General features: G+C 40.5%; 2 protein-coding genes across 3 annotated transcripts in view; one reads left to right on the forward strand and one right to left on the reverse strand.

Annotated features, from left to right (window-relative positions):
• Positions 1–25,471, forward strand: part of dpr13 (defective proboscis extension response 13) — a 39,046-nt gene extending 13,575 nt beyond the window's left edge. Inside the window, exons 2-7 of one of the 2 annotated variants that reach the window (XM_017154802.3) lie at positions 8,827–9,380; positions 21,160–21,261; positions 22,074–22,182; positions 23,126–23,299; positions 23,386–23,499; positions 24,398–25,471. In XM_017154802.3, the coding sequence (XP_017010291.2) occupies positions 8,827–9,380; positions 21,160–21,261; positions 22,074–22,182; positions 23,126–23,299; positions 23,386–23,499; positions 24,398–24,537 (1,193 nt within the window). In that variant the 3' untranslated portion in view covers positions 24,538–25,471. Of the gene's footprint in view, positions 1–8,826; positions 9,381–21,159; positions 21,262–22,073; positions 22,183–23,122; positions 23,300–23,385; positions 23,500–24,397 lie in introns of both variants that reach the window. The other variant, XM_017154801.3, reaches the window with a different exon arrangement.
• LOC138912742 (sulfotransferase 1B1-like) lies at positions 6,836–8,044 on the reverse strand. Its single transcript, XM_070214025.1, has 3 exons — positions 7,696–8,044; positions 7,144–7,604; positions 6,836–7,082 (listed from the first exon to the last, which is right to left on the reverse strand). Exons 1-3 carry the CDS (start codon positions 8,019–8,021, stop codon positions 7,015–7,017), a joined length of 855 nt encoding a protein of 284 aa, XP_070070126.1. The 5' UTR covers positions 8,022–8,044; the 3' UTR covers positions 6,836–7,014.
• Positions 25,472–25,918: the final 447 nt, after the last annotated feature.

A 25,918-nucleotide genomic window follows, 5' to 3' on the forward strand; every position in this document is an offset into this window, starting at 1 on the left:
CAAAGTCAACGCCAGTGTCAACGCGGCGAATGGGTGATGCGGCGGGGGGACAGCCAAAAGGGACCATCAGGACCTTCAGGGTACACGCTTGTGCAGCTTTACACTTTGCTGGCAGCGGACATTTCCCAGGAATCGATCAATGGCATTCGCTTAGCCGCCTGGTCGCAAATAAATTGAACTTAAATAGACGCCGTCAAGGGCATTAAATGTGACGTCGCCGTCAAGTTAAGTGCCGAAGGTGGCAGGATCTGGATGGGAAAGCGGTTACATCGTAGCTCAGCGATTTACAGGATAGCATTGGCACGAGTGACGAGTGTACTTAATGCACAATTAAATATTTTACGAGGAATTTAGTGCTAAATACTTGAATGAAATATATGTTACTTAATATTAAATACGCAATTCTTAATTAATTACTTTTTATTTTCCAATGAAATGACTATTTACGAACTTAAACAAATATTTTGTTTATGTTTATATTATTTACTATGTTTATACGATGGCAATCACGATTTCTTGAAAGCGCGATATAGAAATAGCCCCTGTTTATACGACAGCCGAGAATTCATGCTTTTATTCACTCTCAGCTGATAGGGATGCCAGACCGGTAAAAATATCTAATTTTTAATACCACTGATTAGAGAAATGGCCTATAAAAGGCCTTCAATTTCTAGCGATCTGGCAACGTCAATCATTTTTTACAGAGTTACCAGATGGCATATCACCAAATCACGCTTTTGGGCTGAAATCATAGTCAACTTTCGTGTGTTGCCGAATTCACGAAATGGCGTTTATACAAGCACGAATCGGCAAAAAGCGTGAAATGATAGCGTGAATTCGGCATCGTATAAACACAGTAATTGATCTTATCTTTTAACCCTAAAACCAAAAGAAATGATTTGTTTTTTATTTTTTTCTAGATTTTTTTTCTGATTAAACTTCATAAACCAACATCTCCTTTGAGTTCCTAGCAGACAGGGTATCTAAGCTCAATTCCGATTTTGATTACACTCGGTTCTGTTATTTTCGGTCCCTTGTAGTGCCACCAAATTTGCCACATCCGGCGCAGGGCAGCAGTTTATATTTCGACTCCGAGTTTCAGGCGCCGTCGGTCGCTTTGTGGAAACTGTCAAGTGTGTCTGGTCGCCCGAAATAAGTGGACTGCCAAAAAAGTTGCCTTCTCCCTGCCATGTCCTTCATCTCCGGTTGCTGCTTTGTGTCCCTGTGTCGCTGTGTCCTGAGCTTTATTTTTCGTTTAATAATATTTTCACTTTGATGCCACTCCGGTCAGCCAGTCAGCCGGCCAAACGCCTCGAAGGCGAGTGGTTTTCTGTTTATGCCCCCGCATTACGGAAGTTGACAATTTAATTTTATGTACTCACTACGCCGCCGCCGCAGCTCGAGATACTAAACATTTATTGGAGGGCCAAAAGGTTCGACTATTCAAAGTGCCCACCCAGCCGTGGATTCCTAAGGCCCCAAAGATCTAACCGCATTCCCATTCTAATTCGCACGTGCTTGCAATTTGGCAAATCCCCCTAATGTCGGTGGCCCTTCAATATATAAATCTTCATTATGCACAAAAACATTCCCCGCCACCACTCCGCACTTAACTTATGCTCTTTTATATGAATTCTTTCCCGTTTTCCGCCTTTCCGTTTGATTTCACTTGGCTTTGGATCAGGGATTTCGCAGATACTCATACACGAAACTCGGCGAGGCGAATTTGTACCTTATTTATTTTGCTGTGCTGTCATAATTTATGAATCCGCTGTGGGTGAATCTAAGTATATTTAGAAGGCGGATGTTGCCATTATTTATTTTAGGCCTGGAAGTGCGGCTGAAATCAGGGCTAACAAGAGAGAACGCTATAGTCGGGTGCCCCGACTATCAGATACCCGTTACTCAGCTAAAGGGAGTGCGAAAGAGATGGAGAAAAACTTTGATCCGCCGTAACTTTTTAACGAATGGTCCGATTTAAAAAATTTCTTCTACATTTCGATAGGTATTGATAAACACAATAAAACTGCATTTTTACTTTTCCAAAATATTGAAATTTTTAAAATCGTATATTAGCGATTGTGGGCGTTAGAGGGGGCGTGGCACCCTTTTGAAACAAACTTGCGCTGCGTAGGAACTCCTAGAATCTGCATGCAAAATGCCAATCTTCTAGCTTCTATAGTTTCCGAGATCTCAGCGTTCATACGGACAGACGGACAGACAGACAGACAGACAGACAGACGGACAGACGGACAGACGGACATGGCTAGATCGACTCGGCTAGTGATCCTGATCAAGAATATATATACTTTATGGGGTCGGAAACGCTTCCTTCTACCTGTTACATACTTTTGCACGAATCTAATATACCCTTTTACTCTACGAGTAACGGGTATAAAAATAGAGACTTTGAGGGATTCGTCAGTGCCTGACAACCATAACTTCCCCTCACACAACTCTGCAATTAGCTAGAGCTTCATCGCTACTACCAACTATTTAAAACTTGAATGTTTATGGGTAACCCGGAGCATATTGCGGCACAAACGGAAAACCCCAACTCAAGCACTTAGACACGAATAGAAATAAAATAAATAAAATTAGAATTCCCCGGGACTGGAGACTCCCTCAAAATGGCTGCTTCGTTCCCCATTTTCTTTGGCCTCATGGCATCTGCCATTCCCTTTTCGCTTTTCGGCCAGATAGAAAGCCAATTTTATGACTCAACTTAAATAGGCACTTTACTTTTGCTCTTAATGCCTTTTTACGAGAGTCTCCCGCGTTTGTGTTAGTGTTAGTGGCTCCTTGGCTCGCGGATCCGCGACATTAATGATTGCCACGCCCCTGTCGAGGGCTTTATTGGAAAATAAATGGCCGAATGGTCGGCGGCAAGTGTGTGGCGCACTTATCTGATTTTACACTTGCGACCATCAAAATTATGACAGTCGCAAAGTGAATCGTTTGGCCGCAGCCAAAGCGAGACGATCAACTTTGGCCAGAAGTGGCGAAAGTTACAAAGCAGGCATGCGTGGGCCATTTTCCAGAATTTCAATTAAATGGCAGCGCGAGTAGGGAAAAGTTTCCCGGGCAACAGAGTCCCGATCCCGGGAAATCTTCCCACAGCCCACTGCTCGAGGCTTGAGGTCAGGGGCCAGTTGACGCATTTACACACAAATTACCGCCAAGTGTCAAATGCAAACATTCCGACTGTAACAACAAACAATATTTGCCATAAAAACAGAAAGCGCCGAGCCATCCGCAAACGGAAAAGTTTCGTAATGAAGCGAGGGGCCCAACTTCCCAGCTTCGCAGCAACTTCCTTGCCCCCAAAAAGTTAAAGTATACTTTAAAATTTGCGCCAAAATTTTGAAGCTGGCCTTGGAAAAGAGCTTCTAATTGTTGAATTTCACCATTCGGCCATATATTTAATTAAAACTTTTGCATTCGCTGGCCGGCGAGCTTCGATGTGTTTTATGGTCAATTGTCCCCGTGCACTCGATGGTCGTAAAAAGTTGGCCCGCATTTGTGTCAATTGCTGTAAATAACTGCCACCGCAAATTTAGTTAGATCCAAACGGAATAAATTATGCTGCAAGGCAGCACAATCGGAAATGTATTCGGCATTTATTTGTGTTTTAATTAGAGAAATTTATGCGCACAATGTGCGTTGTTACATTAAATATGAAATCAAATGAAATTAATGAGTCCCACACAGGATGTCGCTGGCCCGCACAATTATCATAATGATATTTGCAAATGTTTTTTGCTGCCCGTAATTTAATTGATGACAACGCAGAGACATTGAAACAATTACATTTCCAAATGGCAAATCAAAAATAATACTATTTTGGTTTAGATTAATATTTAAATTAGCATTTTGTATTACCAATCCTTGGATTTAAATGTTAGTGAAAAGCTGAAGTGCTCTAAAATAAAGATACAAATTTTAAAAATATAAGATATTTTCAAAAAAAATAAATACAATTCTCAAAAGTAAAAATAAAATTTGGGACCTACAAATTTAAAAAAATTGAACAACAATTGAACAGTTCATCATTTCGAAAATATTAATATCTTGTCATTCATATCCATCGCTTTTCCAAATGCGCTTGTGAACAGCGAGATTTGGAGCTCCTTTATTTGGCATCACGCATACGCCCTGTGTGCGCAAGCAAACTTAATTAATGTCAAGCCATGATGTCACAGGGAGCATAAATATTCCACGACTGCCACAATGGGGCGTCGACACGAGCACATGAGAAATCATTGATATTAGTTGAGCAGCGGGGTTGCATGAAGGTCCAAAGGGATCCGAGGGGGCGGGGGCGGGGAAATCACGCAGCTTGCAGCGAACTTTTGATTAAAATGTCGTAGCAAAAACGGAGGGCAAGATGCGCGGAAAGCGGCGGATGAAACTTTAGCGAACGCACACAAATTGCGAATGTTTCGCCAAACGAAAAGTTGGCAAATCCGACCGAAAATGTTGTTCTATCTGCTACGGCCATGGTGCAACATGTTTGTGGTTCCAGGCTTTGGTTTTTGGGCTGGGGTTTGCGTTTTGCGTTTGAGTCTGCATTTTGGGCCAGCGAATCTCTTTGCTGTTGACAATGCGCAGCTAGGCAGCGGTTGCACAATGCGGAGCGATTGTAAATCCAATGCCCAACCGCCGGAAACGAGAAAAATACGAAAAGGCACACGAAGCGGATGCAGTCCAACAGCTCGCCGTGAAAAATTCAATTACAAAGTCGCACAAACCATCGAAAGAATGCAAATTTGCACGGGAGAAAGTGGGGCGAGAGCTGGCAGTCAAACGCCGCAGCAGCAGCAACAACTGGCAACTAGTTCAGAAGCTGTTTTGCGGTCCGCCAGCGACCATTACGATTACGTTTACATACGTATGGAGGGAATCTGGGGAAAGCTGGGAAACTGTGGAAAGCGGGAAACCGGGAGGAGAAGCTGCATGTCGCAAGCAGTCAGTCACGTGCGAACGTGACGAAAATGCCACGATTCAGTTTTGGCCAAGTTCTGCGTGCCAATGAGCAGCGGCAACCGAAGAAGCAACAGCAACACGAGAGGCAGCAACAGCAAGAGAAGCAGCAGCAACAGTCGCAGCAGCAATAGCAATCGCATTGTCCCGAGCTGGTTATTTGTTTGTTTTGTGCGTGCAGGACGAAAACTCCTGACAGTAACTGCACTCCCAGAAATTCTATCAACAAAAAACCATTTTCTATTAGTGAATTAATCGATCTTTACAAAAAATTAATTTAAAAGATTTTATTTGTTGAGGAAATAAATTATAAAATATTTTAAAATACATACTTAGAAAATAGTAATATAATTTAAAATAATAAATAGTTTTCTACGGAACGTCCACCTATCCACCAAACAATTTTTAGAAGGTTGGGCATAATTTTTGAAATTTGGAAATACAAGTTTAAATTTAAAAAATGTATTAGTGCATTTTTTGTGAGCATGGAGACCGAGAAATATTCTTCACAAAAGCCTAAAAAAGAGCTTTCCTTTTTTAAGGGCAATTTCGAGCGAAAGTCAAAGTAAAAAACGTTGTCCTGAGTGTGACAGGTTCTGGAGAGCATCTTCGTATTCATAAGGCCATAGGGCCACAGCACAACAATACCGAAGCCGCAAAGTGCAAAATGCGAACTGCGAAAGCTGGCTGACCTACAGGATCAGGAATCCTTCTGTTGTACGGCTGCAATTGCAAATTGCTGTGGCAACACACATGTGAGAGTGTCAATTGGAGGAGCAATCGGGCGCTTTCTAAGGTGTCAATCAGAAGAAGCTGCATTGATTGACTCGATTGTTCGCATGTGTCACAGCTGGGTAAATTGATTTTCAAACCTTGGGGGGAAAATTCCTTTCAAGTCCGGAGGTGAGCGAGATGCCATCGAAATACCTTTCGCCATCTCGATTAATAACATATCTGGCGTCTTAGCAACGTGCTAATTAAGAGCTCTGACTCCGGTGCCAAAGGGCCCCGGGCGAATTCCATAACTAATTAATTTTACATTATTCAATGCACTCAGTGCAGGCGCCTTGGTCAGTGGTCGGTCTGCAAATTCAATCATCGTCAGGCCAAACATAATACATTTTCAGTGATTGGCATAAAATATTTACGGTGTGAGCTCTGGACAATGACAGGCAGGTCTCCACGGACACGGTCCTGGCCAAATGAAAGCCAAACACCAAAATTTTCACCAGAATTTGTGGCCAAGAAATCAAAATCAAAAGCGAGCCCAAATGCATTGTCATAATTGAATTTACAGCCCGACAAATTCAGCCTAATTGTCGCTGCTAAACAAGACCCAAGCATGTTTGCCAAAAGCAATTATCTTTAATTGTGAAATATTATTCTGTTGGCCCAGCGAATTTTACACAAATTACGCAGCGCAAATAAAACCGAAACCCGAAATGGGTAATATGTAATGTGGTCGGTGTTCTGCGGGTGTACTTTTGACTGTTTCATATACGCCCGTTTCTGTGTCTCTGGGCTCAGAGTCATGACTAAATAAAGGTGGGAGGGAAGGAAAAGATACTGCAATTGCAGACTAAAGTGTAAAAGTAGGAAATATTAATAAATACGTGTTGAATTAAAAAAAAGAAAACGAGATCTTTATTTTTCACCCAATAAAAGAAGTACTTTTTCCGAAATAATAGATTTAGCAATCCAAATATGGAGTGGCATACTTTATTAAACTATAAATAATTTTTTACTTACTTGCTTTAACTTGGACGGTTAGCCCGAGTTATAAATTCTTCTACAAATTAGGACTCATTTACTTGTTGAATATGACTGATTTCCAAAAAATATAATACTCATCTATAAACAATAAACTTTATTTTAATTCAAAGTAGGTACTGAATTACACAGTACCAAAAATATCTGATTCTCTGATTCCATATTTATCCAAAAAAGTCCGAGATACTTTATTAATTTTTTCCATACTCTCAGAACTTAACTCATCTTTGTGTGACCCAATAATGCTTATTGAAAGAAAACTTACTCAAAATTTTCTGTAGTTTCACGAAATATTCCAAAGAATTTTGTGTGGTTTCCAAAATTACTCTCTGAAATCATAGCAAGATTATAGCTACAGCTACTATAGCATTTAAAATATGTCGCACTTACTTTTCATGTTCTCAAAACTTAAGTGCTCTACAAGTTTTTCCATTTCACTATCGCTCAAGTCCTGGCATTCCAAAAATCGCGATAATCTCCAGATCACATCTTTGAGGTCTCTTTTCATTTCCTCGTAAGTGACAAACAAAATATTTTTCTCATGGCGCAATCTATAAAAATCAAACATATGCTCCCAGTAAGGGGCAAATGGAGTCTTATCGGCGACAAAGGCATCTACAAATTCATCCATGCTGCCCTTCCAGTACTTTAGGCCCGAAAAGAAGTGATATGTAGAAACCACAACGTCCTTCGGATTTCGAGCTACGTAAATGGTTTTGCGCCCATGAGTCCAAATTTGTCGGGGCAACAGAGGTGCCGGTAAATGAGACTTGATCAGTCTGGGATTCTCTTGAATTTGATCACAAGCATCAATGGAGTCCGTTGTCACAGCAGGATCAACGCCTGAATGCCTGTAATTTCAAAAAAAGTCAATGATTTTAATTTCTTTGCATACGACACATTACAAATTCGATTAATTTCTATGAATAGAATAGTACTCACTCAAGATAGGGACTTCGCATCATACCATAGTTTTTCTGGGCCTTCTCGTAGTCAAGATTATTTAACAAAAGCCAGGTTAGCTCCAGCATCCAAGTGGATCCCGTCTTTACACCAGACACCAGAAAAACATCAGTGTCTCGTGTTTCGAAGCTATCGATGCGGTTCGCAAAGTCAACCGTGTATTCCACGGGTATCGTGCACCATCGATCGATCCAGTCCTGTTTTAGAGGAATCCATTCAGGACCTAGTCCATTTGGACCTTTGCACCGAACCTGGGTAGTTTTTGTGCGTATGTTGGGACACTCGACCGACCTAATTTCGTACATGATGATAGTGCTTCAACGGTTCTCTTTCAACAACTGCTAAAATTCTATGCAGTCACGCAACTTTTATAGAAGAGCTCATTTTCTCTTGCTTCTTGCTTGGAAACCGGTGTATATAAACCTGATTATGAATAGCTCACTATAAAAGAGCTCCATATAGACCAAATGGTTAAATTTACATTTTTTATTTGATACAAAAAATGTTATTTCAAATCCATTTTCACTGACGAGCATGTTTTAGCTTGATGTTGGGCCGTCACTTTTCTGAATCTCAAAGTATGTTAAACCGGTTAAACCATGACTAAATAAAGAAGGAGGGAAACTTTTCAAACTCACCTTTGTTCAAGCTCATAGAAATATGATTATAAAGATATTTTATATTTTAAAATAGTTATTAAAAATTATAAATGGTTTATAAACGACTTACTACTGACATTTCATCATTTCCCAATTTTCCAAAAACCACCTTTCCTTTTTTAATGGCCAATTTCTTAGAAAAATAATTTATGTATATGTATTCTCACCTTTTCCTGACGATTTTTTCTCTTTTTTTTCGTAAGTCAGAAAACTCTACAAAAGCTTGACAAAGTCGGCGGCATAATTAGTCCTGTCACTTTATGCAGATTTGCTGTGCCCCGGCTAATGAAAATCCGTTGTAAAATATTACGTATACGCACGCGCTCGCTGCTCATTCAAATTAATTGACTTCACGCTGTTATTGTTTATCCGACAAACTGTTGCGGCGCCGTCGGACAGCGCATATATTAACACATTTTAAAATGTCACCTCTGTCCTTTTCCCTCCGCAGACCACACAGCGACGGCCTCATCATCGGCAGCCGAGGCAGGAGCAGGAGGAAAAACAGAAGCCTCCACGATGACGACGCCGGATAGCGAGCCATCAGTGCGGCATATAAATCAAAATTTAATTATGTCACAGCCGAAGGAGTCGGAGTCGGGCGAGCCGGTGCCCGTGCCACAGCCGTACGCCCAAAGTGCCGCCACCGGCGGGGGCAGCAGCATCACCAGCTTCGACTCGACCAACGTGATCGATGGCCAGAGCCAAAGCCAAAGCCAAAGCCAGAGCCAGCCGTCGCCCACTCACCTGCAGGAACCGGTGCTCCAGACGCACTCCCACTCCCGGATCCAGGCCAAAGATACGGCCGGACCCTATCCCATCCCGATCCATCGGCCGGAGCCCGTGGAGAACCATCTGGAGGCCACCAACGGCATCGAGGGCGGCATGGAGAGCCTCTTCGGCACGCCCATGTACTTCGGCACCGAGAACTCGACGGTGGTGACCACCCAGATCGGGGCCACCGCCCACGTTCCCTGCACCGTCCACCACATCGGCGAGGGGGTGGTGAGTACGCCCCATATCCGTATTGTTTTAATATTTTATTAAAAGAGAATCCATCACTGTTGCTTTGTTTGACTTCAACGATGACGATGGCGATGATGATGACTTTTGTGCCCGTTTCTTTTGTCAAAGAGACTGACTGGCTTTCTCCTTATTGAAATGGAAAAGCATTGAATGTTAATTGATGAGATCCAAATCGATCAAGAGCGGCGGGGTTTACTGTACATTATTTTGATTTATTTGGGCTTAAGTTTAATAAGGTTTAATCAGGTGAATGAAAATGTATTATTATAAACCAATCAAGTATATTTATTATTATTAACTATATAAGAAATTTTAGGAGATAGCTGACTTATAAAAGTTATACAAATTACACTGTGCAGCATTTTTAGTGCTTTTTAAATTTACCTCGATGGATGCTATATTTTTGGAATCGTTACGAATTCCCATGATAAATTGCGTTTTCAAAAAAGTTCCCCGACGCAAGGATTCTTAGCAAAAGGACCTCAAAGTTCGAAAAATGCAGAAATTGGCCAACTTTCCGGAGCTCTCAGAGGCAAACGGATTCATGGTTGGATTCGATGCTAAAGTTTTTTAAAAGATACGCTCTTTATCTTTTAAGCCCCATACTTAGAATAATTTAAGGATTTTTTTGAAGGCAGAAATAGATTCCGGAAAACATAGTCAAAAAACTTAAAAACATACAGCTGCGGTCAAAATAGTAGTAGTGTTGCCGCCCTGTGTTTTTAAAAGTTTGTTGTTGTAATTCATCTTCTTCTGGTAATATTGTATTGATTATAATTGTACTATTAGACTAATTGGATAAAAAAAGTGACAACAAAAAACTTTTAAAAACACATGACGGCAACACTACTACTATTTTGACCGCAGCTGTATGCTTTTATGTTTTTTGACTATGTTTTCTAAAACTTGTTTCTCCCTTAATAAAAATCCTAAAATTATTCTAAGTATGGGGTTTGAAAGATAAAGAGTGTTTTTTTTTAAAAACTTTAGCATCTAACCAAACCATGAATCCGTTTGCCTCTGAGAGCTTTGGAAAGTTGGCCAATTTCTGAATTTTTCGAACTTTGAGGTCCTTTTGCTAAGAATCCTTGCGTCGGGGAACTTTTTGGAAAACGCAGTTTAACTTTGGAATTCGTAACAAATCCAAAAATATAGTATCCATCGAGGTAAATTTTTGATGCTGCATAGTGTTATTATTATTATTTTATAATGTTTATATGATTTATTTAAAGGGATAAAGGATCTATTCATCAGTCTTCAATAAGCTTTCCAATAATCTTTCCAATTCCGGATAATATTTATTTGTTTTCCATTTCCACCTGCCACCGGAACCAGAATTTAATTAAGTCGCCCTGCTTTTCGAGGGCGCTTGTGTCTGGAGCCTCGTTTCGGCCCAGAGGCAAACTAATATGGTAGTAAACACACAGATTTCGGACATTTTGGCTGAGCAAAATGCCTGTGTGGGTCATTGAGCAGGCGAAAACACACAGACAAGGGGAATGGGAGACAAATTACACCTTTCGCTGTGAGTGTGGGTGCTCGGCATTGACATGCCATGGCCTCAAGTGGTATTAATTTTCCGCTTGTCTAGAGTTATTACTCATACGCCGTGGTGTGCGTCACGTTTCGTGTATTTGTGTGTTTGTATTCGCTCCAGCCCGAAGACATCGAGGTGTTTATGCCGCCTCCCCGAAGAGTCGGTCACTCGATTAGGCCGTGCTATCCCTACTCTCCACTCCTCCTCCCTCAGGAGATCCCATCCCAAGTGACCTCGGTGCGTGTTTGTTGCATGTCTGGTTTAAATTGACGATTTCATAATTGTGCCTTCAAGTGTGCGGAAGTTAATAAGCACTTAAGTCCTCGTAGGCCCTCTGTGAGTGCGAGTGAGCCAGTGTGTTAGCCAGTTGGCACTTTGCACGGCTGCGTGCTCAAGTGGGCGATGCCCTAACCCCGACTTATATGGGCCACACAATGGGCTTTGGGTTCGGCTTTGGGTCTCGGCCTAATAAGTCGGCAATTTGTATTATGGAAATTGTGTTGCATCCAGCCCTTTTGGGGTTAGCAAAATATTATCATCGTGTCTTGGGCCTCTCACTGCACATCGGCCCCGGGCAGCCGGCCCTTTAATTGCACAGCTCTCAAAGGGATCTTTGCCTAATTCGCCAGATGCATTCATTAGCTCCAGTTTGCTATATAGCAGGCGTATATATATATGGTAGATGACGCTTCACGCACTCATTGCGTAATTGGCAAACAGAGAGCTGTACTGAGTCCCCAATGAGATGGAAATTCATTGGGCGACTGCACGCCGAGAAATGCTCAGTAATGTTCTGGATTTCAATGTTGTCTTGAAAAGGTATGGTGTTTTCAAAGATTTTAATAGCAATTTTCCCTCTGTACTGCCTCTTTCACAGGCAAACTTAAAACTCTTTGAGGACTGCAACTTCTCCGTCTAAATGGAAAATGCACTCTCATTTCATTGCCCTCGCTGTGGAGCATTAAAATCTTGGGCTGGGGGCTCCGGCCATTATGCGAATGTGATTGTGAGTGGGGATGCGAGTGCCAGTTCAGTGGACAGGAAACGTATTTGCAACTCCTCTGCACTGCGGCGGAATTCGAAATCGAAATGCTTTGTCAGGTGCTCGCCTTTGTCTATAACGTTGCCGCAAAATGCAAAAGGCAGAAAGACCCCCTTTTTAACTTGAAGAATACACACAGGAATTCGCTAAACATTTCCGCGAATCGGGGTTTGTTTTGTCTGCGCCTTCGCAGTCGTAAATTAACTTTAGTCGACAATAAAATGCAGGAAACATTAAATAAATGAATTGCTTCCTTGAGCGCGAGCCTTTGTTTTGGTATTTTGCTGCAATTTTAATTTTTGTCGCCCCACCATTTCGCAGTGGTTGCCTTTTATGAGAGGGGATGACAGCGAATTAATGGATGTGAAATACCTTAAAGTTAAGGACACTTAATGCCTTCTTTGTGTTTAAAATGCTGTCGACAACTTTCCATTAAAGTAATGCTATTAATTAAGAGCGTTTTCTTGCATACTGCAGACAAATCTGCTTCGCCAGAGATGGAAATTTTCTGGCAAATTTAAAGCCCATAAATCAAATGGCACAAACAGCCAGAAGTCCTTGCACACACACAGAGACACATAGGAGGAGAGAAAAAGTGGGAAAGAGCACTTCGAATTAAGAATTACGACACTCGTATGTGGCTGGGCGGACATTAAAATATGTCATTAGGGTATTAGTCGAGAGCAGCAGCTTAAATGGCATTTAAAATAAACTAAGCAAATACGTGTGTCCTGTGTCAGACGTCACCCGAAGGACCCTCCTAACCCATTGGCTTTGCCAGTTGCACCCGGCTCATATAAATTGAACTAAATCAGCACTCGAGCAACAGCAACAGTCAGTGCAAAAAGATATGCTACAGCAGTGACTGAAAGAAGGAACGCTATTGAAATCAGCTATTTAAAACTATTTGGGAAATCGTATATATTTATTTATATTTTAGTGTAGAAGAGTTTATTTTTATTAGGAAGTAATATATAAATTGTTATAAGATCAAATGCCAAAAATTCATAAAATAATAATATTTAATATGTGATTAATGTGTGATAATAAAAAAATCTATTATTTTCATTCAAACAAAAACCACTAGGATTTTAGTCTTTTTCCGTTTTAATGATAGTTATTTTCTGCTTTCCGGACCTTCACTGTAACCCATATAAGTTCCCATATATACTTTCGTCTCTCGACGACTTTCAGTTGACTTGGTTCTGTCCATGGCTTTTCCGCCCCAAGCCTCCAGCCCCCAGCCACGCCCCTTGACCTGCAGTCCAACTCCATTTAATTCCGCTTCCTCTGCCAATGCCGATTCCCATGTTTGTCCTGTTGCTCCTGCTCTGGGGATCTGCGCCCGTCTGTGTGACTTGAGCACTTAATTACTTTTTAGATAAATTGTCGTTTTTAATGTCTAGACTCGCCTTGCCGCCTGTCCCTGGGATGTTTTCATAGAGAAAAGTAGCAGTAATTAAATGTGCTCACAGCATGCCAAGATTCTACGACGTTTCCTGACAAAGGAAAATGCGAAAAGCTTAAATGCCGAAAACTCGAAAATGTTCGGCCCCCGCCTGCCCTTCGCCCACTCATTGCTTCATTCGCTCAGATAGAAGGTAATTTATTTATAATTTTCTGGAAAATGTTCACCAATGCAGATTAGAAAATATAATTGTATGGGAGAGTGAGAGCGAGGAAAGCTTCTGTTCTGCCGGAGAACACTTTTCCTTCGCTTGGCCAGATAAAAATACCGAAATTGGTATTTTATGAAAATTAACGCTGGGGGGCCTTGCCCTCTGGATCGGATAAGTCGTTTAGATAAAAAAGGTTACGCAAATGTTTAAGCAGAGCAGAGCGGAGTAGGTATGCGTGTATATCGTATACATATATATGTGCACATATAATTTGCAAAGTTTAAAATCAGATAAACTAGAAATTGCCCTTGTCCAAGAAGTGAAGGCTAAACCGAAACCCAAACCGAAACCGAAACCAAAACCGAACAGAAACCATTTAGTTTGCCTGCCAGCGGAGCGACAAAAAACAAACAAATAATTTAGCCAGCACATTGATGAGGGTTGGCAAAGGATAATACAGGATATGCTCGGCATCGCTCTGCCGAGCTTAATCAAAACAAGCACATAATTCCTGCACAATCATAATTTTTGCATAGTTTCACCTCGGTTTCGTTTCGTTTCGCTCCTCTAACAAATTCCTTTCGCAATTTCGCTCAAAATTTGGCACACACAATGTGCGAGTGTTTGTGCTTTTGCATGAGTTATATTCCATTGTGGAATTGTTGGGCGAACAAAGTAATACACATTGTTGTTCCAGTTCCAGTTCCCCATTTTTATGTGAACTCTATGTGTTCCTCATTTTTTATTGCTCACATTCAGCGGTGTGTGCGTGTGTGTGTGAGTGTGTTTATGTGTGCATGGGCTTAAAGCCCTTGCACTCAAGTCTCACAACTACAGGCAAACAAAAAGCAAGGACCTCAAGCAAACACAGACTTTTTTACACAACCACTCACACTCGCAGCGGCTCTTTGTCGCTTAAAAAAACATAAAATATTATAAAATATTTTACTGCCAGGCTGGGTTATTGTTGCAATGACCTTCGGGCTCGAATATTATATGTATGCCGTACATCTATATCTGTATCTGTGTGTCCTAGTATCTTTTTCTGTTTCTGCGTCTGAGTTTTTGTTTGCTCAGCTGCTTTTTACCCAAAGGAATTACTGGTAAAATACGGAGGAATCGTTGAACTCATCATAATAAATAATTTATTGAAGGTCTCCAGGGTATCAGTTTCGAACTTGACTTTTGCTATCTTTAAACTTACATCACAACAAAAGGAAATTAGCACATATTTTTATAAAATTTTTTCTTTTAGTACAAATAAAAAACATATAGCATTTAATCTTCACTTGCTTGGTCAAATTTGTATTGTAAATTTCTTTTGTCCTTATTTTGATTCTGATCAGCAAAAGTTAAATAACCTAATTCTTTGCCAGGGCAACATTACTTCGATAAATTCCAATATCCTTCCCTATTCACAATTTACATTTCAAATGCAGGACAGCCATAAAACTGTCTATTTTGAGAAACCAATTTAATTAGAAATATCGTTGGCAAGTGTGTCTACTAAATACACAAATACTGAGACTGGGACAGAGACAGCGGCCGAAATAAGCTCATTATAAGACGAGCGGAGCAAACTCAAATGCAGCCACTTTGGGGGCGCCGGTCCGAGAAGTTAATGTGGCTCGAAAATTGCCATAAACCTTTTTGAATGAATACAAATCATTATCACTTTGTTGCTGGCAGTCTTAACCGTAATTAAACCAACTCAGCTCAACTCGACTCGACTTGAGTCAAGGGGACAGAGGAAGGGCTGGGATGGCAGGACAATGGTCGTAGAGTTGTTTGCCAGCTAATAAGACATTCTGGTCGACAGCTTGATGAAGGAGGCCACGCCACTTGGAGGGTCCTTTCTGGATGTTGATCCTGCAAGGGAAAAAAAGCCACAAAATATAGCAGAGGAATTAATATAAAATTTAATAAATATTTTATATTTATAAAGACTACTTACTCTAATATTTTACATTACTAAATTCCTGTTTTTATATTTGTTAAGAAGATATTATTAATGGATATTAAAAGTCTTTTTCTCAGTGTAAACCTGCTGCTGTTGCCTGTCACAATGTTTATTAAAACAAATGTCCCGAACAAAGGGCTAAATTTGACCCAGATTTTTTGTGTTTGAGCTGGCATCTTGTGAGTATGCAGAATGGCTCCATCATTTCTATAAACTTTTCTGGCCTGACGATGACAATAGAACGTGGGAGTGGTCTGACCCCAACCTAAAACAATTAAGCCCGAAACCACACAGGACCACAACAAGTGTGAGGAGGTCAGAGTTCACTGCCGCGGCAACCTCAATGCCTCGCTCGCACTCACACCGTCTCGAAAATCTTAATTATTTTAATTGCAATGCAATCATCAATGGTCGGATCCCGAAATTATAATGCCAGCCATTAAGTGTGAATTGTGAATGGGAATGCCGAGCGCGGAATGCCGAATGGCGGGCAAACAATCGCATTTCACGCAGGACCAACGCTGACAGCTGCTGAAAAGTAGGCTATGGTAATTTTCATTTCCACTTATATTTTTCTTTGTTTGTCCTGCGGCTCTTATCAAAAGTAATGGGTGATTGTTTGGCGAGCCCAGGGCTGCGTGAGTGTAGAAAATATTGGTGGAAAATATTAGCATAGAGTTGGGCCAGTAATCATCCTGAGGGCTTCTTTGTTTGTGTTTATTGAGTGAATGAGTAATGGGCTATAGGTAAACCTTGAGTTGGGTTACCCTTTAAGGTCCTTGTTGAAAATCCATTAATCCTATTAGGTCAAAGTTCACTACATCTTTCAAATCTTCTTCCATCTAAGCTTTAATTTATTTCCCAACTTTCATTTCCCCTAATAGATTCCGCTTAGTGTGAGTTGCAATTAGTGTTTTCAGAGTGACTGGTTAATTATGCAGTAATTGCACTTAATATGCATTTCCGCTGAATTGAGTTCGATTTGAGTTTCGATTGCTCTCAATTACGTATGTATGGTGGCCGCTAAAAAATCGATTTGCAGGGAGAAAAAGTGAATTTAGTCGCAGCAGAACAATAAAGTTGTCAGCTCAAATATTTACTCGAACATAAAATTTTCAGGGAGCAAGTCAGGCAAACAGCACGACACTAAATTGAGCGAGTTTTCTGGTAAAAGCTCTGTGTTTTTTAGGGTGGACCCAATGGGCAAAAAACTATTGTGAAATATAACTATCATGCTTATAGTCTGGTTTTAATAAATGGAATTTAATACAGCTTTAGTATTTTAAAAAATATATATCTAGAGTGTCGGCTTTGTAAGTACAAATAATAATATTATTAACGGCATATATGTGAAACGAAATAAATAATATTAGTAGTACCATAGTTTTGATATTTTGCTAGAAATATATTCAGTGTGCCAGATTTTTGTTTATAAAGCTTGGAAAATACAGGCTCTATTTTATGGGTATTTTGTTGCATGAGCAATCAAATTTTATAAAATGTAAAGCTGATTTCCCCGGGCCATCCCTGCATACACCTGCATCAATACTCGCTCTTTTTTTTAAGCTGAGTGCCAAACTGCAGCCGCATATGAAAATAAACACAGACATTCATTTGTTCGGTCGGGACAAGTTGCAACCAAAATGGCTGCTGTTGCCGCTGCAGTTTCTAAATAGAATTTTATTAAAATCGCTTGTTAAAACTTTTTCACATTGAAAAAGTTGTTGCTGCTGTTTCTTTTTTCTTGTTCTTTTTTTTTTTGTACCAGCTAGTTGCCCGCTGGGATTGTGGCAGAGCGGAAATTGGTCGGACAGCGGCACATAAAGCACACAAAAATGTGCGTCAATAGCAGGCAACAAAAACACACAACATCGAGCTGAACAAAAGCCAATCAAAAGTTTTCAACGGGCCAGGCCCAGCGAGGGGTAAAAAGTAAAGTAAATACAAACTTCGATGCAATCGGCTTGTGCATAGATTTAGCCACCAAGCCATGCAATTACCCAATCACCCGAACCCATCGGAGGCCCCCGGCTATACCCACTTCCTCTTCCCCGTCGAGCCACCCAGATATCGCCCATATGGGGCCAGCTGTCAGAGATCGCGATCCCGCGATAAGTCGACATTTTGTGCATTGCCAGGCTAACAAAATTCACAGAAGGGGTTAACAAAGTGGAAGTATTTTTTTTTAAATATACCTAATAAATAAAAATAATAATAATACAAATATTATATTATACAAAAAATTAAAATAAAAAGCTTCAACTCAATTTTATTTTACTCAATTATTTTTAACAAGTAATTGGAAAAGTATAACCTACACCCCAGAAAAAAAAGGTATTGCCTGCTAAAAACGATATGCTTATAATATGAGGAATTTTCCATCTTTTGTATGTTTATTTATTAAGAGGATTCTTAAATCAACTTAATATTCTAACGAATCAAAAGAATTTCTTTTTTTTTAAATACTACAAATATATCACTTTAAGGCATGTTGATGTATTAAAAAATTCTCAATATTATTTTATTGCCCACCACTGTACTGTAGATGGCCTACCTTCGGGGAACTGTTGGCGGTACAACGTGGCAGACAAGTAGTTAGCATAAATTTGCCATAAATTTGCTAACAAGTGATTTGTGGTGTGTGCGCTGTAGCTTTTGGCCATAAATTAAGCGTCACTTTTTATTTAGCATACAGCTGAAAAAAAGGTAAAATGTAAACAATTATCTGCGTGCCCGCAGCTGCAGCCGCAGGAGCCGCAGGATTCGCAGGAATCGGAGGAGATGCCAACTCTCGCAAATACACATACGCACACACATGCGATCGCAGGACAGGCGGCTGAGATTTATGCGATACGCACACACACACAAACTCACAGCCTTTCGCATGCAGTCACATAAAAAGTCCTGCCAAAAGGGAAAGGAATTCGCAGGCTTTTGATTAATTGCCGCCACATTTTACTCCCCCTGATGGCTTCACTTGGCACCCTTTCCCATTTCCACTCCCCAGGCATTCCGCTTTTCCACGTCTTCCCTTTCCTTTCGCTCCTCTCCAGCTGCTCGACTCTTGTGTTTTTCCTCTGGCTAGCTGCATGGTTTATTTGCAGACACGTAGCACTCGCAGTCGCAGTCCCTTTTGCCATCATAAATATCGTAAAAATCCTAAAAAATATATATCTATGTATATGTACAGATATAGATATAGATGTGTATGTCGTCGGTTGGCGTCGTCTAGGAGCTGCGGGCCAAAACGGAATTTATGCGCAATTTATGCCTCACACTCGGATTTTACTGTTACAGATTGTATTGAATAGATATATGGAAAGATTTTGCTAGCATATGCCGGGCAGAATCTTGATAATAAACGACTGCTTGCCATTCAATTGCAAATTTCCCCAGCATTGAAATATTGTTTTCTTTTTGGTCGGACAGCCGGGCAAAAGTGCAGGAATATTATGTATTTCCTAAGCTGAAAGTTCGCTGGGACTCGAGACTGGGATTATGATATTTGGGAGGAATGGCGGATGGCGAATGGGAAATCCCTCGACTCGCGCCATTTTCCAACCTCTGCTGATTCTGCTACTGCTGCTGCGCCACATTGCGTATACGCCGCATTAAACATTTAAGCACGGAGAATGTAATTCGTTTTTATTGGCAAACGCAGCTGATTTAACAATTTCTCTGCCGTTCAACTTAATTTCAAGTTGCTGGCTCTCCTGTGGGTCTTTTTTTTGAGTTTTTGTTGCTCGCATTTGTGGCAGTTTCAGTTTGAGTTTGCAGCGCGCGTGTGTCAATATTTGGTATGAAAACCCTCGCAAGAAAGTTGAAAGTAACTGCTCGCTCTTGCTTTTTACTTCGTTATTTTCCTTTTTTTTTTTTGTTGGCCAATAAATAAAATCCTTATCAATTGAAAATTGATTGATACACGCGCTTAGGTGCTTGGGCCTGATCCTTTGCAGCAGCAGCACCAAAATCATCATCTTCGTGAGGCAATAACCCCATACGGACAGCTAATAGATGTGTTGCCAGAAATGGCACAGAGAAAAAATATAGTATACTCAAAAAATAATTTTTACAAATATTTTTAAAACTTTGTGTATAACATAAAATGTCAGCGTCTGGACAAAAAATTATTTTAATAAGCCAAAAAAATGTAACCATTAAAAAAACAATCTTTTAGATGTAAAGTCTTTTTATACCCTTGCAGAGGGTATTATGATTTCAGTCAGAAGTTTGCAACGCAGTGAAGGAGACGTTTCCGACCCCATAAAGTGTATATATTCTTGATCAGCATCACTAGACGAGTCGATCTAGCCATGTCCGTCTGTCCGTCTGTCCGTCTGACCGTCTGTCCGTCTGTCCGTCTGTCCGTCTGTCTGTTTCTACGCAAACTAGTCTCTCAGTTTTTGAGCTATCGGGATGAAACTTTCCCAAAAGTCTTCTTTCTATTGCAGGTAGTATATATGTCGGAGCCGACCGGATCGGACAACTATATCATATAACTCCCATAGGAAGGATCGGAAAAGAAAACGTTAAAAAAATTCTAGCTTCGGTGTTTTTTGAAATATCACCTTCTACTTTTGGGGATGTTATTTTTTAAATATTTCTGAATTTCGAATTAATTATTTAAAAAATCGGACTACTATATCATATAGCTGCCATAGAAACGATCGGGAAATTAATGGAAAAGTAATAGGAAATAAATTCTAGCTTCTTTCGTTTTAATTGTATTATCTTCTACTCTAGGATATGACTCTTTTTAAATATTTCCGAATTTCAATTTTAATTTGATCAAAATCGGACGACTATATCATATAGCTGCCATAGGAACGATCGGAAAATTAATGAGATTAATGAAATTAATTGAACATTTTTGCGATTTGTTAATTAATAGGAATGATCTGCAAGGGTATTTAAGCTTCGGCTGGCCGAAGCTAGCTTCCTTTCTTGTTCGAATATTATTTCTCTCAGTGTTTGTGTTCTTGCCTACATCATCAGTTAGAAAAAAGTGCGCAAAAAGTAGATGACGAAATGATTAATGGTCATTTAAGATTAGCTAAAGTCACATTCAGACGCACTCAGAAAAGGGAAAGTGGAGAAAAATGAAAAAAGGGCGATGGCGAGGGTGCTAGGGACACGCCCGCCATTTGTCGAGAGGGGCGTGTTGGGTGGGTGCCCCGCCCATTTGTTTGTTTGTTTGTCTATTTACAGTTAGGTAGCCAATTTGAACTTTGAACCTAGGATCAATCAATCTGCTATTATGTTTATTGTTGCTGCTGTCGTAATTCTTACACGTAATTGCTTTTTGATTTTTTTGCCTAACCGTTTTGTATCTGTGTGCCTTTTGAAAATTGCATCATCATCAAGTCGTTGTCATCATGCTAGTCCCATCTTGATGGATTGGCAAACATTTGAACAAGACAGAGGGCTCGGACCCATCTTCGGACCAGGCCGGTCGACCGAGCATATGTTAAGTATTCGAGCCGAAAAACGAAAAAAGCTGTAGTCCTTGAAGCAAACGAATCCCATTGTATTTGGCTAATGGCGCCGCCCTATCTGAAACGCCTTCTAACCCGAACCCAAACCCATCCATCTATTTTTAGGTATCGTGGATACGCAAAAAGGATTATCATCTGCTTACGGTCGGCTTAACAACGTACAGCAGCGATGAGCGGTTCAGTGCCACGCACTTGAAGCATTCCGAGGTGAGTCCTGCGCAAAGTAATTTGCATTGCTGATGGGAAAGGATGAAAAGGGCGAGAAAACGGAGGTGGGGCTGATTGCATCGAATCGGAGACCTGCATACGAAATTATATGCCTCACACTCTAGCAAAAAAGATCAACTCAAGATATTACAACATTTGTTTGGTTACTTTAAATCGATTTTCCTTCTTCTACCATTAGAGAAAATATTCTTGATGTGAATAAATCATTGAAACAACTAGTTAAATTAAATATTGAGGAATAGACAATAGATTAATAAATTTATTTAGCAAAAAGAAATAATTTAGAACACAAATAAAATATATTTCTTAGTAATTAAAAAGTAATGACTTAACCTTGATCATTAACCTTTTTAAATCATAAAAATATAGGCTCTTAAAATGTCATAATTAAAGAAAAATTTAAAAATTTTAATTTCTAAATTATTAACGATAGTAATTCAATTTCAATAAGTTTCTTTACTGCAACAGTAATTTTCGAAAATATTTATTACGAAATGTCTGTAATTTCTAAGACATTCAAGGCAAGATACCTAAATTTTCCCAGTGCTTTTCTCAGCTTGTCATCTCCATGCCTCCTGGTGAATATTTGCTGCATTGTGAAACTTTGCAGTGGTCGGCCTCGAATAGCCGATACGTGACAAAAATTCATTGCGGAATATTGCAAAATATTTTCGCAACTGCAGCGCAGCAAATTGACTTCCAGGCAGGCCAATGTCTCCCCCTCCCCCTCTCCGATGTTCTTTAATTCTAACCATTTTTCTGGCCACTTTTTGCGCCTTTTTCACCTGCAGGACTGGACACTGCAAATCAAATTCGTGCAGCTACGTGATGCCGGCGTCTACGAGTGCCAGGTGTCCACTCACCCGCCCACCTCGATTTTCCTGCACCTGAGTGTCGTCGGTAAGTAGAGGCCGGAATTGCCTCAGATACGGCTCCGATTTTGGGTCTATGGTCTATTGCCTTGCCTTGGTTTCCATTTCTATTTGTGATTCGGTCTGGGCACTGGTGATTTTCTATAATTTCACGCCTTGATGGGTTTTTCTCTTTCCGAGTAAACAAATGCCGAGTGGAAAGTCTACCGAATGAGTTCTGAGCCCGGTTAGTTTTTGCCACATTTTCGTTACGTTCTGGATGCGCTCAAGCTGAAATTAGAAATGTCCATATGCCAAAGGTGGAATTGGTTTGGGATGGGCTTGGGTTGAGATAGAAAAGGGGGTCGGGTCAATGGGTTAAGTTCGGAGATGGGGTTCTCAAGTTGCGAACGAACTCGTTTTCGGGGCAAATGGCATCGACTCAGCAAGTTCTCAACTCATCGCGCTGTCCTTGGCTAACTGACGCACATTATTCTGAATTTAACAAACAATTTACTTTGAATGTGCTGCGCCTAATGGCCTTTTCTGCCTCTTGCTCCTTGCTCCTGGCTGCTTCATCTTGGCAGTTTCCCCAAAAAACAAAGCCACTCTCTTTGGCCCACATACATGGAAACTGATGTGACAGGCCAGCTACACATTTTCCTCTTTTCCGAGGCAAAATGGGCTGCCTGCCAGATGTATTTCATAAATTTGTGGGGCACTTTCGGCGGGCTCTCAGGGAAACTGATAACTGTCAGGAATGGATGCTAACCGATTTAGTCAGATGATAATAAAGGATTTGACTTTGACTCGATTTGACCCCCGAGGAAGCCCTAACCTTTGCTCTTGGTTATAATACAAATATAGTAGCTTAAAATAGCTTTAACTCGGGATATGATTTTGAAAGAAATAATATGTTATTTTACTTTAACTAAAACGCTTATCGATTGCTGTTTTTCCTTTCCCCAAACCCAATATCGATTGGTTAGAAGCCCGCGCCGAGATCACGGGTCCCCCGATTCGATATCTAACACCGGGCTCAACGCTGCGCCTGCAATGCCGCGTGGTGCAGAACACCGAGGCCTCCGAGTATATATTCTGGTATCACGACAACCGCATGATTAACTACGACATTGATCGGGGCATTAATGTGTCAACGGAGCCAGGTGAGTGGTGGTCAGCCATACCTACCCTGCCATTTTCCAGCTCTTTTCACCGGTCTTAACCCCTTATCGACTGCTGTCCGTTGCAGACTTTCAATCATCGGAGCTTACCATTCAGCGGACACGACGCGAGCATTCGGGAAATTTCACCTGCGTCGCCAGCAACACGCAACCAGCCAGCGTTCTGGTGCACATCTTCAAAGGTGAGTTCCCCGCTTTCGGAATTTTTCACACAATAGAGATTTTATTGACCCACAAGGGCCCTCCATTAAATAGATATTTTTTGAAAATGAAATTGGAAGTTTTTTAAAGTCTCCTATCACAGTTTTTAATTTTTCCCTTATTAAATGTTTTATTTCCATTGACTCGAAAACCATTTCTTGGGAAACCATACAATAATGAAATAATGAACTGCGGAATTAAAATAAAACCCCTGCTTTGTGCCTGTGCACAATCGAGTTAAGCTTCGTTCTGTGCCAGAGAAATTTCAATTATGTCCGCCAAATGAAATTAAAACTTTGAATAAACAAAGGACCGCTCATTTGAGTATCTGTAATTCTTGTACATCTGTATCTCGGCAGCTGTATCTGTATCTGCTATATGTATCCGCATCCTGTATCTGTTTCAGTATCCGGTAGCTCTTTTGCAGTTCATATATCAGCCGTGTTCGGTTGGCTCTGTTGGCTAAGAGGGAAAACAATAAAAGTAATTTATGAAAATTACACGGCCGCAAGCATGTGGATTAAAAATGCCCGCGCACGGTGCGCCGAGCCAACTGCCATTAAAGCCGGGCTATAAACACAAATGTGGGGCTGGTAAGAGAGAGAGACGGGTAGAGGGTGGAAGAAAGAGACGGCAGACGACAAACGACAGAGGCTAACACAAACAAAGAGTGCCCACGTAGTTAGTGCCAGTCATAATTTATAAGTTTCTGGCGCGATGAAGCGACGACGCTCATTAGCATTTTGTTGGTTAAGCTCACACTTCGCCGTTCACCGTGTGTATAAAAGCACTACCATATATATATCTGTTTGTTTTTTTAATTAAATTTTTGTGCAAATTTCATTTTCATATTCTCCGGATTTCTTTTCTTTCCTGCAGGCGACAATCCGGCTGCCATGTATCACGGCCATGTGGGCGGCTCCACGAAGACAATGCAGTCCCAGCTGCATATGATTATGATAATCATTGCCAGCGGCTATCGGATATTCCACACGAGCATATACATGAAGATCGTGTAGATGGCCCAAGGAGTTCCCAAAGGGAATCATTACCAGCCGGAGAAGGTCGATCTGCCCGGGATCTGCTTAGTTATGGAGCCCGAACCCCCTAAACCAACATTAGTTACTTCTCTACTACTTGCTAGCAGCATCCCTCGACATACATACGTACTACCATACCATACACCTAACGCCTAAGCCAAAACTATCAGACAAGCGAATCAAACTTAAGAACCCTATCTCTCTCTTCTCATATATATAGCATACAGGTGTGCATGTATAGTATACAAAGAACACTCTCCTTTTATATGTATGTGTGTCCGTGTGTGTTTCGTTAATGTATAAGTGTCATACGTAGCCACAGGATGCAGCTTGTGCCGCACATGTATTATATAAAGGTTAACTTTGCAGACTATTAACAGGAAAGTAAAGAGAGAAAATGAGAGCCATTTCAAGGATCCCAAAAAATAGAGCATTAAATACGTAGTTTGGATCCTGGAAATGCCAGCGAGCTCAATATTAAGAACTGACGTGCATTTCCAATCTAGAATTCATATTTTTACAAGTCCCCCGTCTACGATTAAGAACTCAGTTTCGGCCACCCAGACACTCAATCATTTCGGATCTGATTTATGCTGCATTGTACAGACAACCACTTAACTGATTAAAATGGATTTAGCTAAAAGGAATTTGGTTCTACTCGAGAAACTTTCAGAATTAAGCTGTAAATAAATTATTTGTTAAACTAAATTACATAAATAAACTATTACGTTTAAGAGAGGGCAGCGGTTATTTGCAAACGGATGTGTGCAAACAAATTTAGGAGTGCTGCAGAGGGTAAAGTTTATAGATAAGCATTGCAACATTTGGCAAAAGTTGTTAATCAAAAGAGGATAAACCAAAAACCAGAAGCGAACAGAGTAATCAAAATAAACTAATTGTCTAACATAAGGGATATTTAGCAATTTTTAATTAGTGGACATAACTTTTAACTGTCTTAGCAATGTGCAAATACAAGGGCATTGGCGACCTACTAAAGAGTGGAGAAAGGCATTGAGCGAAAGGCTTCCAATGATTGTGTGTAAATATCGATTTGTGCAGCTGCAGAAATAATTTCTAGTCTTTAAGTCTGTGTAGTTAAATGTAACGAAAATTACCAAAACAAAAAAAAAACAACAAAACCATCATGAGAAAAGTGAACAAATAAAACATAATAAAATTATGCAAAATACAAAAACCAGCCACTCGGAGTCTTGTTAATGCGGGAAGTTGGAGTGCTGTTTTTCCCCATTTTTTCGAGCCCCGTAAAGCAATTTCAGAGTGCCATCTGGAGAGCAGCGCAGTTCATTTCATCGCTGGCTCCTTGACTCGGCTTTCTTCTCGAGTTAATAAAACCCAATTG

The sequence above is a fragment of the Drosophila takahashii genome, chromosome 2R (genome assembly GCF_030179915.1).
Source record: "Drosophila takahashii strain IR98-3 E-12201 chromosome 2R, DtakHiC1v2, whole genome shotgun sequence".
Taxonomy (NCBI): domain Eukaryota; kingdom Metazoa; phylum Arthropoda; class Insecta; order Diptera; family Drosophilidae; genus Drosophila; species Drosophila takahashii.